The sequence below is a fragment of the Cyprinodon variegatus genome, unplaced genomic scaffold (assembly GCF_000732505.1).
Source record: "Cyprinodon variegatus isolate N-32 unplaced genomic scaffold, C_variegatus-1.0 Scaffold244, whole genome shotgun sequence".
NCBI classification, from domain to species: Eukaryota; Metazoa; Chordata; class Actinopteri; order Cyprinodontiformes; family Cyprinodontidae; genus Cyprinodon; species Cyprinodon variegatus.
In genome coordinates this window covers 646,192-661,290 of record NW_015150697.1, presented here as the reverse complement: position 1 = coordinate 661,290, position 15,099 = coordinate 646,192, and the positions used below count along the sequence as shown (strand labels likewise).

At 40.0% G+C, this 15,099-nt stretch overlaps 1 protein-coding gene across 10 annotated transcripts in view; it reads left to right on the top strand.

Annotated features, from left to right (window-relative positions):
- frmd4a (FERM domain containing 4A) overlaps positions 1–10,976 on the top strand; it is a 127,229-nt gene extending 116,253 nt beyond the window's left edge. For 8 of the 10 annotated variants that reach the window (XM_015381912.1, XM_015381913.1, XM_015381911.1 and 5 more), the window contains 11 exons: positions 702–843; positions 2,069–2,202; positions 2,291–2,413; positions 3,436–3,667; positions 3,939–3,995; positions 4,090–4,327; positions 4,623–4,781; positions 4,856–5,179; positions 5,289–5,860; positions 8,334–8,436; positions 9,982–10,976. In XM_015381912.1, the coding sequence (XP_015237398.1) occupies positions 702–843; positions 2,069–2,202; positions 2,291–2,413; positions 3,436–3,667; positions 3,939–3,995; positions 4,090–4,327; positions 4,623–4,781; positions 4,856–5,179; positions 5,289–5,860; positions 8,334–8,436; positions 9,982–10,084 (2,187 nt within the window). In that variant the 3' untranslated portion in view covers positions 10,085–10,976. Of the gene's footprint in view, positions 1–701; positions 844–2,068; positions 2,203–2,290; positions 2,414–3,435; positions 3,668–3,938; positions 3,996–4,089; positions 4,328–4,622; positions 4,782–4,855; positions 5,180–5,288; positions 5,861–8,333; positions 8,437–8,832; positions 8,905–9,981 lie in introns of all 10 variants that reach the window. The other 2 variants (XM_015381916.1, XM_015381908.1) reach the window with 1 other exon arrangement.
- The last annotated feature ends 4,123 nt before the right edge of the window (positions 10,977–15,099 follow it).

Here is a 15,099-nt window from a genome sequence, read left to right as displayed (position 1 = left end):
ATCACTCTTTCAAACATTATGTCATATAACTGAATAACATCAGCAGATAATCTGGCCTTAATGGCCTTAATGTACTGTAGCTTTTTGCACATTGACATTGTTGATGCTGGTTCCTCCCATCTTCATTTCGACCTTGACTTCCAAATGAAATACAAAGTTTACTTTCGTCTCCTTGGTTCGTGGAAGAGTTTATTAAGTTTCTGTTCCATGTGTGACTTAATGCAAGGAATTTAGCTGTTAGCAATTTGCAAAACCCAAGGCCCCTGATGCTTCTGTGTCTGGTGGTTCTGAGGCATCAACTTCACCTTTAACATAGGGCTTGTTAATCTTCAACAAACATTCAAATAAGCTTCATTTATTTTAACTGTTTTGGTATGACACTTTTTCCTTCCCCTAAACTTTCCATTAATGTGCATCTAGTAGGGAGGCTCCAACTGTCTACTGAAAAACTGGGTAGTTTTTCTCATGACTTTGCAGTTCTGTGTTTATAATTGTTGTTCATTTAATGTCTGATTTGGGTTTTTATGTCCGATTAAACAGAAATGCCTCACTTCATCCATTTGCTCTACATAGGTTTATAGTTTTGGATTGAATTATTGAAATGAATTCACTTTTTTCTATTCTACCCTAATGTATTGAGATACATCTGTGTTTGTAAACGTCATGTTTTTGCTAACCTTTCTGTTTTTTAATCTTTATAGTCAAAGATCCATGCTGCACGGAGTCTGAGTGAGATCGCAATAGATCTCACAGAAACAGGAACCTTGAAGACCTCCAAACTGGCTAACATGGGGAGCAAGGGCAAGATTATCAGTGGCAGCAGCGGCAGTCTGCTGTCCTCAGGTCGGTGGGAGCGAGTGTGTCTGAGGTGAAAAAAATACAAAAGGGAAAGAAAAATGTTTGAGACTCTGTATGTGTTGGAATGTGTCGGTATGGGCAGTGAGGGGCTTTGGAGCGACAGAAACAGCTGTCCCTGGAAAGAACACTCATTCTCTGTTGTATGTTCTCACGCATATACTGTACAAACACCCCGCCCTGTGCCTTTCAGTATGTATGGAATACCTCTCCCACCCTCCCTGTCACAGATTCATCCTCCAGAGGCCCATGCTTCCTCTAAATTTAGGCAGGGAGAGAATGAAAGGGCAGCGGCATGAGTACACATTTACCATGGCCTTTAAAACAATGCTTATCTGTGCTAAACTGGTGGTGAATGTAACAGGAAGCTTTGTTTTTTCAGCTAAAATTAGGATTGAAAGGAAAAATCCCTTTGAATTCCAGAAGGCCATTTTAGATTGTTAAAAGAAACTAGAAAGCAGCTACCTGGTGATTGTCTGCTGCACGGTCACCTTTACCTGATAGGAAGTAACATGGAAAAGAATCATTTAAGCCACAGTAATGGGTTATACTCAATGTCTAATATGTGTTGGACTGATTTACACACGTTACTTAAGTATTTAAGTTATTCTTGCAATTACAAATTGATTAACATGTGAAATTTGATACTATATGTGTTCAAGCTTTTGGGTGATGCAAAGGAACAATCTGCAGCAGTAGATGACCGCTGCACAAAGATAGAAATGGTGCAATAGTAGCACATATGTCAAGCTAAACTCTGTTCAGTTTTAGCCCTTGAAAACAATTGAAACAATAAGATTTTGCTTTGCATGTTTTTTTGCAAAACACTTTCTCAGCATTGGTTACTTTTGCACGGTGCGAAAGGTCAGCCACACAGTGAACAACATCAGATCAGTGAAAAAGGAACAGTCTCTGTTTGTATGTTTGCGTTGTTTTTAATGTAGAATACTACAAAAGGGACTAGCACCATCTCCGGGCCCTGGAGACTTGCGTCAATGACTTTGTCCTAAAATGCCCTTTTGTCTAAACCTTGGCATGCTCGCACAAACACAGCTCTGACTCTAAACTTCCTTATCAAAACGTTCCATTCGCTTCCGCTGTAAACATCCTGCAGGAGCGGCAGGTGCAGAGGACCTGCTCTCCTTCTCTAATCTTCCTGACAAGACTGCTCCTGATTCTCAGCCTCATGCTCTGTGTTGTCTGCGCCTTGCAGGTTCTCAGGAATCAGACAGCTCCCAAACTGCTAAAAAGGACATGCTGGCAGCACTGAGGGCCAGGCAGGAAGCTCTGGAGGAAACTCTACGGCAGAGACTAGAGGAACTCAAGAGCATCTGTATCAGAGAAGCGGTATAAAAAAAAATATATATTTTTTTTTTTTAAACTTAAATACTTCCTAGAAACCTTTCATTAACATTTCTATCCTAATATTTTCCAGGAACTGACGGGAAAACTTCCAAAGGAATACCCTTTGGATCCTGGGGAGGAACCACCCACGGTGAGGCGGAAGATTGGCACTGCTTTCAAACTGGATGAGCAGAAAATCTTACCAAAGGGCGAGGTAATGGTCTAATTCCTAGTTCCCCAAACCACCTCTTTTTCTGTAGCCTCTTTATCCAAACAAGCTTAATAAAAACACAAGATCGCTGAGATATACAGTGTTTAAACAATCGCTGAAGTTCATTCCCGGAAAAGCACACAGTCTGACACGTCTCTCACCTAAAAGAAGTTCAGCTTTTTTTTTTTCCTTTGCTTCCTTTTTGTGCCACGGGTATTTTTTCCAACAGAATAGAGCTGCTAAATATAGTCTGATTGGATTTTAACCACAGGAAGTGGTGATAGTAAGTCTGTGTGCATGCCTGAAAGTGTGTGTCTGTGTGTGTTTCTGTTCTTTGAAAAGAATCCAGGGAAACAGTATTACAAAAAAAGCCCCTTCTAAGCAGAAAGATGTCATAATTTTACACTGAGCACCTTAAACTGTGTACACAGAAATAGAAGCTGCTCTAGCGGTTCTGCAAAGCCGCTGTTAGTTAGAGGGATTATTCAGAGCTGAGTCTAATAATAAAAAACCCAAATGCTAATAATACATCATCATCCTGTCTCCGTTGAGGGTAACTGAAATCATATGTGGGTGCTTTTACACTCCCCTGTAGGGGGAGAGTTGCTTTTGTGTCATGACAACAATCTCATTTACTGGTAAGTGCTGTGCAGTTCAGCCCTCATGCACACACTGTGTGTTTTCTCTGGTCAACCTGCTCTGCTCCTCAAATCCCCCGAGACCTGTTGTTCAGGATAAGAGAGACCGATGCTGGGGTGTTATTATAGGGGAACACTGGGCCTTAATAGAGACTATCCAGTGGTGAGAAAAAGTTCAGCTACGGCATAGATAAATGATATCCGCAGTGTGTTTTTACTGGCAGATAACTCTTGTGCGTGGGAGAGTTAGTATGATTTCGTGTCTGGAAACTGAAGAATTGTTGTCTTTGGATTTTTCACTTGTTTCTGTTGATAAAACATTGTGGGAATACAGCAACCTTTTTTTCCATCTTTTATATAAAGTTTGCACTTGTGTGTTTATGCCAGGAGGAGGAGCTTGAGCGCTTGGAGCGGGAGTTTGCCATTCAGTCGCAGATTACAGAGGCGGCCAGGCGGCTTGCCAGTGATCCTCATGTGAGCAGCAAGAAGCTGAAGAAGCAGAGGAAAACTTCTTATCTAAATGCACTTAAGAAACTCCAGGAAATTGAGAACTCTATCAACGAGTACCGGGTCCGCTCCGGCAAGAAGCCGACACAGAGGGCGTCACTAATCATAGAAGGTACAGATTTATCTGGACATCCACCAGTTAGAGATTTATTTTGGTTATTTTTTATTACTGATTTCATTTTGCCTTTGTTCTACAGAAGAACTTATTTTTCTTTGTATGCTTTGTATATTTTTCCACTATTGGAGCTTAGAGCTCTTTCTATGCACACTTTGAACTTTATTGTCTCTGTGATTGTTACTCATTTTATCTTCTGTTTTGAATCTGACAATAAATAAAACCCTCAACATAATGTTTTCCCTTTATTTCTTTTTCTTTCTTCTAGAAGCCAATATGTGTTCTGAGGACAGTTCATTGTCTGATGCACTGGTTTTGGATGATGGTAAAATCTTATTTATCTTCTCTTACCTCTTCTGCATGAAGTTTGACTTTAATTTATGATAACTTGAATTCATTTTTTTATTTTTTCATTTTAGATGATCCTCAAGTTACAGGCACCCCAAACTTCTCTCCCGTAGCGTCGCCTCATAAAGGCCTCCCTCCACGACCCCCCTCTCACAGCAGGCCTCCTCCCCCGCAGTCCCTGGATGGACTGCGACACATGCACTACACTCGCTCTGACTATGATAAGTCTCCCATTAAACCCAAAATGTGGAGCGAATCATCACTGGATGAGCCCTATGAAAAAGTAAAGAAACGCTCCTCTCACTCCAGGTATTCTCATTGTTCTTCTGTTAACAACAGTGTAGACAAAATTTTACAAATGCATTTCATTCTCTAGAGATCTGTTTCTTAAACATTATTTTTAATTCTTTTGTTCATCACATAAAATCCTAATGAAATGCAGGGAAGTTTGGTTTTGTAATGTGATAAAAAGTGCATCAGACTGAATGTTTGTTTTAAATGCTCATCATTTTAAAGGAAGGAGGAGTCATGTTTCTTTTATTGATAAGTTGTTGAAAGGTTGAATAATGTGTGAAAGGAGCTAACTTTTTCCACCTCTGTTCAGTCACAGACGTTTCCCAAGTTCAGGTAGTGCTGAAGCAGGGGGGAGTAACTCTCTGCAGAGCAGCCCGATCAGGGGCGCGCCTCACTGGAACTCTCAGTCCAGCATGCCATCAACACCAGACCTGAGAACCAGAACTCCACACTATGTACATTCCACCAGGTCAGTCGACAAACTAAGAAGCCCAAAACCTGAACTGGGACTTTGCCATTTGTAACCTTTTTCTTATCTCATAGGTCAGTGGACATCAGTCCCACACGTCTGCACAGTCTCTCTCAGCACTTTAGGAACCGCAGCTCCAGCCTTGAGTCTCAGGGCAAACTGCTGGTGTCCGATCCTGATGCACATCCGCACACCCTGGGTAGTCCGGACTTCTTCCTTGGCCGGGGACGAGGCTCCAATGGCTCCGACCCATTGGATGACTGTTCATCCTGTACCAGCCAAAGCAGCTCAGAGCATTATTGCCCCTCCGGCGGACCCCCTGGAAGCAACCCAAACTACTCTACTCTGGGAGAGGACTCACCTTCTAAAGCCAGGCAAAGACAGCGGCAAAGGCACAGGTGAGGGCAGGGCTTTGTAATGAAGGATGGACCTTAGTTTTAATTAGAGTTTGATTGATTTATTGAAAAGTGAGTCAGTAAAGGTAAACAGCAACATGTTTCTCCGCAGATCTGCTGGTCACTTGGGTTCCTCTAACTCGGGCTCTATGCCAAATCTGGCAGCTAAGAACGGCTCCGTTGGAGGCTCAGGGGGAGGAGGAATCGGAGGCGGGCATCATGGGGTTTACCTTCACAGCCAGAGCCAGCCTTCCTCCCAGTACCGCATCAAAGAGTACCCTCTGTACGTGGAGGGCAGCTCCAACGGTGTGGTCGTTCGCAGCCTGGAGAGCGACCAGGAGGGCCACTACAGCGTCAAGGCCCAATTTAAGACCTCTAGCTCCTACACAGCGGGCGGACTTTATAAGGAGGCCTGGGGTGGAGAGGAGGGAGGAGAGGGAAGTGGCCGGCTCACGCCATCTCGATCTCAGATCGTACGGACTCCATCGTTAGGGAGAGAGGGAGGAGGAGGCAGGGCGGCGGTGTCTGAGGAGCTGCGGTGTTGGTACCAGAGGTCATCAGGGAGCCTGAAAGAAAGAAGCCACTCACATTCAGGATCCACATCGTCTGAGGCCGGATCACAGCAAGGCACTCTGGGACATGGAAGGAGTAGCAGAGTTGGATCACTTGCCAAAGGCTCACCAGGTATGATTTAAGCAATTTTCTTTTTTTTTATTATTATTGTAATAGCCTTCCATTGATCATGTTTGTAGTAGAGGTATGGGGTGTTAACAAATCCCATCACAAAGGCTGAGTTACAGTCACTCCTCAGGGTTCTGCTCTGCAGACGGCACACTAAACAAGGGGCGATAAGAATTGTAATTAATGCTGACGATGAGGCAGTGTTCTCTGAGGACACGGGGCAAGACACTAAATAACCAGCAGATGAGACTGGAACATTATTACAAACCAAATAAAAACATGATTTTTTTCATTAAGTTATTACTTACTTGTAAAACGATACAAAATTATATCTAGATACAATTTTGGACTTTAGTTTTATTGTACAGTCTAATTTTTTTAAGTTTAATCAGTCTAAAGTTAATGCAGTTTCATGTTTTTCTGTTTTCTCTTTGTTTTCTGTTTCCTCTCTTCCTTCTGCTCTTGAACTAAGGATTTTTTTTTGCATCTTGTTTATTCTGAATGCAGCAACATTCCACAACGAGTGACAAACTTCCAGAGGTGCATGACCATGCATAACTGTTAGCGCACTCACCCTCCCAACCTGTGCTATGCAGTATGAGACTAGCTTAAGGCATCTAACCCTGATGACTTGTTATCAGAGGTGGATAATGCAGTAGTTTGCAGGATTAAAGCTACAATTTCAGTGAGACTTAGCTGATTTTTGTTGCCAAATTACTTGGAAATGTATGAGGTGTTGTCACATAAAGCTGATAGTGAATGATCATATACAAACAAACTAAAATAAAACAATGCATTTGCACACTGCTTAGTAGTCAAGCAGTCCATAGAAAATGCAGGAGTAGTGTTTAATAAAAATGTATGAGGTCAAAAGCCAATAAAAACAAAAAACTTGACCTGACTACTAGCTTGAAAGAAAAAAGTGTGATTGCTTAAAAGATAAAAAAAAAACAAAGTATAACAATTTATTTGTAGTTTGTTTATATCACATGGTGTTTCTTACCATTTTTTATTTGGAAAACAAGCTAAATTGTAGTGAGTTGGGGTTTTTTTCAGACATAGTTAAGCTGGAACTCTTTGTGATGAAGATGTTGTTTGACTGAGAACAGTTTTGACCAATAACAGCTGGAAATGAATACTGGGGCCTGAAACATCTAAGGCTTTCACAGACGTGTTAGGATTCTGTAGCTTTAGTTTGGATTTCTGTGATGTAGCATGTTTTCAGAATATGCAAACAGATCAGATCACATCTAGGTATTCTAGTGAACAAGTGAAAGATTTATATCATTCTTTTTCTTCTCCATTGTTGATGTTTTTTTATTCAGCAGGCAGATTATTAGAGAAATCAAAGACATGTTGGGATGTTATGCTTACATCCCAACATATTAAACCTTTGTATGCTTCTCACCAGTGCATTTTAACATAGTAGACTGCGATGCTGAAAATTATCACAGCATTATGTTTAATGAATGTATCCACAATGGAAACTGTTTTTAAAGACATTTAACTCCCCCATTTAAACGAGAACCTGTCTGTTTGAGGACCTCGAGTCACTAAGCACTATGAAAATGCTCTTTCTCCACTTTGAGATCAATCAATAAAGTCAGTCAATCAATGAACAAATCAGTGAACAGATCTGAACAAATGTACTCCCGCTCACCCCCCCAACATAGTTTAATCTGGAATTATTTAATTATTCATATCTGACTAAAATGGTTTTATTGATTTGAAAATTTTTCTCATTGCTAAATTATTGTTTTGTTTTTTTTCTTGAATTATGCACGTGTATTTAAAGATTTGAAAGACCCCTGATTCCTATTACTTTAGTCTTTAAAACAGCTTTATATGAATTATAGTGACAAAAACAAGTGAAACTTTAATTTCTTACTAACCAAATAAAGGAACTGAAGTTCTCAAACTGTGACTGCATTTAGCACAAGACACTACAGACCTTTAACGGCCAATAGGCCTTTTCATGGAAGATGAATTGCCTGTGAAATTATTGTATTAAACTATTATATTGTCATTGGATCTGAATCCAAAGTGCTCCAATACTGCAGCTGTGAAATTCAGCTTATAAACACATTACATCTCTGTTTTTCCACGTCTCAACTAGCATTTCTCTGGCTTGCTGCTTCTCAGCCACGAGGCTCTCAGCTGCACTCACTATGCTAGGGAAACCAGAGTCAAACCTTTTATCATCCAGCTCTTTAGTATAAAGAGAGATGCAAAGGAAACGAGCAAAAAACTTATAGATCTCATAATTTATCATGTTTGTTGTAGCAGGCATATTTGACACCAAAAAAATTAAACAAGTGCATTTCATCGGTTGTGTTTAAAAATGTTTCCAGCCTTTAAGGCCAAGCTTAAAAGCTTTTTGAAGGAGTGCTGTTCTGCAGGTCTAAAGTTATTTTGTTTCTCACCTCTTTATGGCCTTTATTCCTGTTGATTGGCTAACTGTCAGATCTCTCTTCAGCTGCGTCGCCTCACAGCCAGAGGAGTCTAACACCTTCCAGCGAGCAACCAGCTACGCCCACCCCCCCCTGTAGCCCACAGCACATCATCAACTGGAAGAGCGGGTAAGACACGCTTATCTACGCTCTGAGGAGGCTATCGGAAAGCTTTAGCTTTTGACTCTTCATGTTTGTGCAAAATCACATCAGACTGTGAAGCTCTGGGTTTGTTTCTCTCTGTTCAGCTTTCACTGCTTTCTCATCATGCTTCACGTGAATCCGGTTTCTCTTTTAAAACTTTTACGTCGGCCATTTTATATTTCAGTTTAAGATCTTTATTGCTAACTCACTTTATTTCTTTCCTTTTTTCTTAACATTTTTTATTTCTCAATCATCTCTCTGTTCTTAAACTTTACCTATGGGACATCTGTCACTTAATATTTGTCATTTCTCTCTTGTTTGTCTTTCTGACTTTACTAACCCCCCTTTCCTTTTGTGTGTGTGTCCTTTCTCCTGGTTTAGAGGCACAGCAGACAGCTCTCCTACTGAGGACGTCTGTCAGTCCCCTCCTCAGCCCAGCTCTGATGCATAGAGGTACCGTGTAGTAAAACACAGCAGAGGAGTTTGGAACAAAATGGCTTTAAATAAGTCCTGCTAATTCTTTAGGAATTATACTATTAGGTATAGTGTTTGTTATATTAAGATCTCTTTGATATCAAAGATGCACCAATCAGAATTTTGTTTTCCATTACCAAAATTGTTTTTTTTAATTAAGATTTTAAATTATTATGAAATATGTTCAAAGCAATTTTCCATAAAAGAGCTGCAAAACAAGAAGCATTAAAGATTATTTGGCTTTACAGATGTAGGTAGTTATTGATTAAAATCTATTCATAGTAGGGCTAAAACAAGTAATTTTTAACTGGAGTGAAGAGACTCAAAACATGCTTTTATCTGACAGCAACTCACTTAGAGCAGTAATTCTATCAAAATTGTTAAAAAATATATATATATATAAACATTTTGCATTTAAGATGATAAAGGATTTTTCATATTTCAATATGCTCTATCTGGAGTTTTAGTTGTGCCTGTTTTAATTTCATACCAGTATGTAACGTTATAATAGTTAAATCAGTCCAGTGAAACTATCGAACTGCTGCTGATGTCCGCCGTCTAGAATATTGTTTAAACATAAAAAGAAAAACGTCTAAATGACCTTTAGAACAGCTTAACAGATTGCTGTGCTTCCTCTCAGATCATTTAAAACACTTATTAGTGTTTGGAAAAAATAACTCTTAGCTGATCTTGTAGCTTTTACCGATGTGCATTTAAATAAAGATTTTTTTGGTTTCTGATTGGCTCATCACTGCTCAAGACCGACCAATTCTAAACAATATCTTGGTGCATCTCTGCTTAATATAAAGTTGGTTCTTTGCTCACTGCTGATTACACACAAGAAATTGCTGATTAGATTGACGAATTGACATATCTGTCTTCGTATTGGTGGAGGTGCTGCATGCCTGTCTTGCCGTTTGTGTGGCTGCACCTGATCTTTGCATGTGCTCAGCTGTGATGCTTCACTGTGGTTAACTCCTCCTAAAATACTTTACAAGTGCAGTTATTAAACTATTTGATAAATCAAAACCCATTCTGTTCTTTCTTTCTCTGCAGGTCTTTTAGTGACAGCTGTTTTCTCAGCAGCCCCCTGTGCTCAGAGCTGGCAGATGTGCAGTGGTACGGAAAAGACAAGGCCAAGCCTGGAACGCTGGTCTGAGACCTTCCTGTACGGCCCAGAACAACTTGTTTTCCTCTTTGTCCCTCACTGCTACCCATCAACAACCAACAACCTCATCCAGTCCAGACCTGACCCAAGCCTCTATCCCTCCCCGAGTTTCTCCGCCTGTTTCTTATGGCCTGTCTATCACAGCTCAGCTGGACAGGGACACACTCGCTGGGCTTTGATAAGGGCTGATTTCACAGGACAGACTGAAAAGTGTTAAAAGGCCCCCCTTCCCCAAATCCTAAAAGCACTACAGTCCTTTACCTTATTCAGCGTCTGGAGCACAAAGGGACAAGAGGGTGAAAGGACAGAGCACAGGGAATATCAGCAACACAGAAAACTCCACATCGGCTTATTCTGCAACCTGTTTTCATATCACATCCTGCATCGCTCCAGTGCACTGCCACCCGGCCCAAAGATACATGCTGGATATGAGCCACTGGTTTTATTCTCATTTTTTAAATCTTAATGAACTGTATTGCATTATGTTATTCCCATAAACATTGTTTCCTTACTTTTCTTCATACATACTAACACAAAGAGAAGATTTCCGATGCGTGGGAATAACCGGTACCACAATCCCCTGGTAGGTGTCAGCATGACAGAATAGTCAGTCAGCAATATGTGAGGAAGCTCCTGGGAACCATATTAGGATGTTTTCTGGGAGAATATCTGAATGCACTATAGCAATAAAGAACGTTGTAAAGGTTTTTCCAAGATGGTTTGAGTCAGCGGAGTGAAACTTAAACAGGAGGGGAGTGAAGGATCTTTAGTGTAGAGTTTGGAGTGGGATATTATTGGATATGGTTTCAATCTGCAGTTCTTAAGAAGTTTGGCCACAAAGGAACATACAGGTGCATCTCTGTTCATTGGAACATTATCCCAATTACATTTTACTTTCTCAGTAAATATCACTTCAAAGGTTGAAGATCAGATATGCACACATGTTTTTGACTTTCACTTCAATTTCTGATTAGTTGAATAATTATGAATAATTTTGAAAAAATGTGAATATAACTCCATACATACTCGTTGAGGTTCATCAAGCCATTTTACAGGTCAACAGTGATATCAGTTGTCAAAGCAGGTGTTAGAAAATAAAATCAGCATTTCTATGAAGGTTATCTGTAGAGAGGGAAGCAGGAAGAGCTTTAAATGTCCTTGGAAATGACTTCTCTGTTTACCAACTCCAGGAGATGAAGAGGCTGCCTAAACCAGCAACCTGTGAAACCTCAGACTGGACCTTTGTCCAGCTTCTGTTAAGTTCCTCTTCTCTCCTAAAAAATTATTTTTTGGGGGGGTATTTACTAGAGATGCATCTGTATGCAGTCAGACTATTTGATTTGTATGAGACGTTGTTCCGGCTACATTCAGCCACTAAATTTCCTTTTAGTTCTCTTTTCTTTCATGTTTTCCCTCACAGTTAAATATAACCGTTGAAGTCGGTTCTACCTTACAGTTCCATGTTGAAACTGCTGAGTGTTTGTGGTGAAGTGTTTTTATGGCGTGGGCCTTACTTTTGTCCTCCAGCTTGACTTCAAACTGGTTCTTATTCTGCTGACTGTCTGTCCGTCCCTCTGTGGCGCTGTTCGTCTGAAGAAGTTCCTCACATTCTGGTGCTCTGCATTTGTACTGTAACCGAACGTTTACCCTATTTCAGGCATAAAACTGGCTCCATCCATCCTCCAGAGCAGCAGCCAGGGAAACACACTGAATTCAAATTCCTTCATTCAAACATGTGGTCTGAAAGCACAACATATACAATAGTTAAGGCTGGACCTGCAGTGACTGTTCTCTTAGCAAGTGCAACCATTACTGTTTTGGTTAGAAGAAGCTACGCTCTCAGTGCAAAAGAAGATATGACCAGAGGTGAAAAAAAAACATTGATAAATGCGTATAATTCTTGCCCCACACCCTAAGCAACATTCAGTACAGGGTTAGAAAAGCACACACCCTCTTGAAACCAGTTTCCCAGCTGTTGATAAAAAAAATCCCAGTGATGCCAAATGACTTCCTTCACTGTTTGTTGTAGCACAAAAAAAAAAAAAACATTTAATCAATGTTTATTCCAAAAAATATGACCTGCATTACATCATACGGCTCATTTAAGATGGCTCAAGGTTTTGCTGTGATGTTCAGCAGAAAATGGTACGATTCAAGAGTCGACTGTGTCATTTTAACATGAAGGTGTGGCCCATTCCCTAAGTGCATGCCTACTCCACCGAGTCATCCATCATTGCTACACTGCAAAAACAATCTAGAAATAAGTACAAATTTCCCTTTATTACCCTTAATTTCAGTAGGTAAATAAGATGATTTGCCAATGGAATTAGTATTTTTACAGTTAACATAAGATAATCAGATAAAATGCACTTGAAATAAGACAATGCATTTGTTTTTTCTTATTTCAAATGTAAATGGGTTTGTTCCATTGACAAAGTGTCTCACTTAGCTCCTCAATTCAAGACAAATGCACTTACCGGTATATTATGAAAAAAAGACTTCAGATTTCATTTCTTAGATTTTAGATTCCTTTTTCTTTTGCAGCGTAGGTCAGTTTGTAAACGTCTTAAAGCAAGATTAGAACCAGCATTTACATTTAACCATTTTGTAAGAGCTCATTCCATGTTAGCAGTCAGGTTTGAGATTTCCCTGTTTATGTCTTAGCATCAGTTTCTGTGCCTAAGACTTAACCTTATGCATGACCTCAAATCCAGCACCATCATTCCTCCTGCTAAAATCAACTGTTACTGTATATCTATCCAGACCCCCCCACAAACAACTGCTTTGATCCTTTTATAAACTCTGAGCTTTTTGTAAGCCGATGTGAAAACCCTCTGTAGCTTCACCCATATTTCCCCGCTCCATGATCATGTATGAGGATTTTTTTGAGAGAAGGCTCTCCATGTATGTTGAGAGGGAAGTTGTGGGCTTTTAAACTCACACTGATCATTTTAGAAATGTAAACATTTTATATGAACCAGTATTTCCTCTTCTTTTTTTTTTTCCCAACACTGAAAAAAACCTTTGAGGTGCTACAAAACGACCAGTTACTGCTTTGTCACGTAGGATCTAGACATCTCTCCATTCTTACTACTACAGTCAATACGAGGTTTATTTTAACAGGCAGTTTAATATTAGATCACCTCCTTAACCAGACAATAAAGCATGTAACTTGAGTTCATCAGTTCTCTTCAGCTGTAATATTGCATTAAAGGGTTGTAGAAATGAAAAGTGGAATTGATTTAAAAAAAAAAAAAACTGAATTCCATAGTTAATTTATTCTTTTTTCTATTAAGAATTTGTATAGTAACTTTACATTTTGCAAAACTGTGTTGGAAATTAATGAATTTTCAAGATAAGAAGCAGTGGTGGTTCTTAAGAGTAAGAAAATAAATTATTGATGAATGTTCTCAATGTGACGCTTCTGTGTGGTTTTTTTTTCTTATGTCAGTTAAGAAGAACTGCATGCCCTTCAGATAAGAGGTCACAATGTCACACTTATCAAAGGGAATCCTGACCTGAAGTCCCTCCGCTCCACCAGACACACTCTCTCTGATGTCACCACATCCAGGCTGCAGTCACTTCCCCCTGACAGGATTTCCTTGTGAGTCAGAGGAAGAAAGCTGTGACTCTGCAGACCACGAGGCTAAACTTTCTCCCTCAGTTCACCTTCATGTAGCTTCTTTGCTTTAATCCCAACTACATATTAACATTAAGGCTACTATAGAACACTGTTGTTCATTTTCCACAAAGTGAAAAGCTCAGTCAGATTGATTATTTACCGATTCTGATGATCCTCAACTGAAAATAAAGCTGAAATCAGAGGCTTAAATAAAAAATAAAAAAATGAATCAATTTTTGTCTCATCAGGCCTGTTAATGTTCTTAGTGAGAAAAAAAGCTAATTGTTTAAAGAACGTTTTAATTACGTTCACCTTAGTTCGCTTAACCAAAGATATTTACACAAAGACTACTTTTTGGAAACACGCCCCATGGTCTGCTGGGCACTGCTTTGGACAAATGATCAACATGATCTTACGGCTGGAGAAGAAAATAAAATCTTAGAAGCCTGTTGTCAGGTTTGCAAGATAGGCAGAAATGTTAAACACATATATCAAGACGTTAGTGGGTAAATTAAAGCTTGGGAACTAATCGGTATTCAACTGGACAGACCATACTGTAAGCAAAACTCTGACAGAGTGACCATCACAAAGCCTTGATCTTTGACCCACTTAAAGATTCTGTGTTTCATATTTTAGATAAACATTTTAATTTTAAGTTTAAAAAGATATCCTCAAAAGACCTCACTGTTGTGAAATTAAGCAACCTGACATGAGGTTGGTCATTCTGACAAGAAGGCTTTTTGTTTTGTCAGATTGAGGAAATAAAAAGTTAATTTCTCGACTTTGACTGGAGCATTCTGACACATTGATGTGCTTTGATCTGTACCATGCAATTGTAGCTCCAAGGTGATGTTGTCCTGGTAGGTAAACCCATGTCTTGTCAGGTCTCTTGCAAACCTAAATGATTTATTCATGTATCTTCTCATCAGTGCTAACCAACTTTACTGACCTGAGTAGAGGGAGGCATTCTCCCTGCCTTCCAGTGAGGATGCTACTATCAGAGTTATTTTTAGTTAGTTCATCCCAACCCTAAGAGAAATGAAGCTTAAGCGTCAATTCAATCTGGAAGACTCTCATCAGTTCAACCTGAACCACCTGTGATGTCCCGCTCTCAGCTCCAGCTAATCAATTCGTGGGGGGCGAACCTTCTCCGATGCCAATCATCTTGCAACATCCCCTTCATTTAGGTCCTGGCCTAGCTTCTCTCTCCCGCAGGCAAGCAAACTTTCATCTACCTCCTCCCTCACTCTCAGTCCCACTCATCCTCTGGCTTATTCCACCACCAGTGTCCGGACTATGGAGGAACTACTACTACTCTAATTCTTTTCTAGGTTACTCATCCAAGCATATGTTGATTCAGAGTCTGCCGTCACCGGAGCGCCAA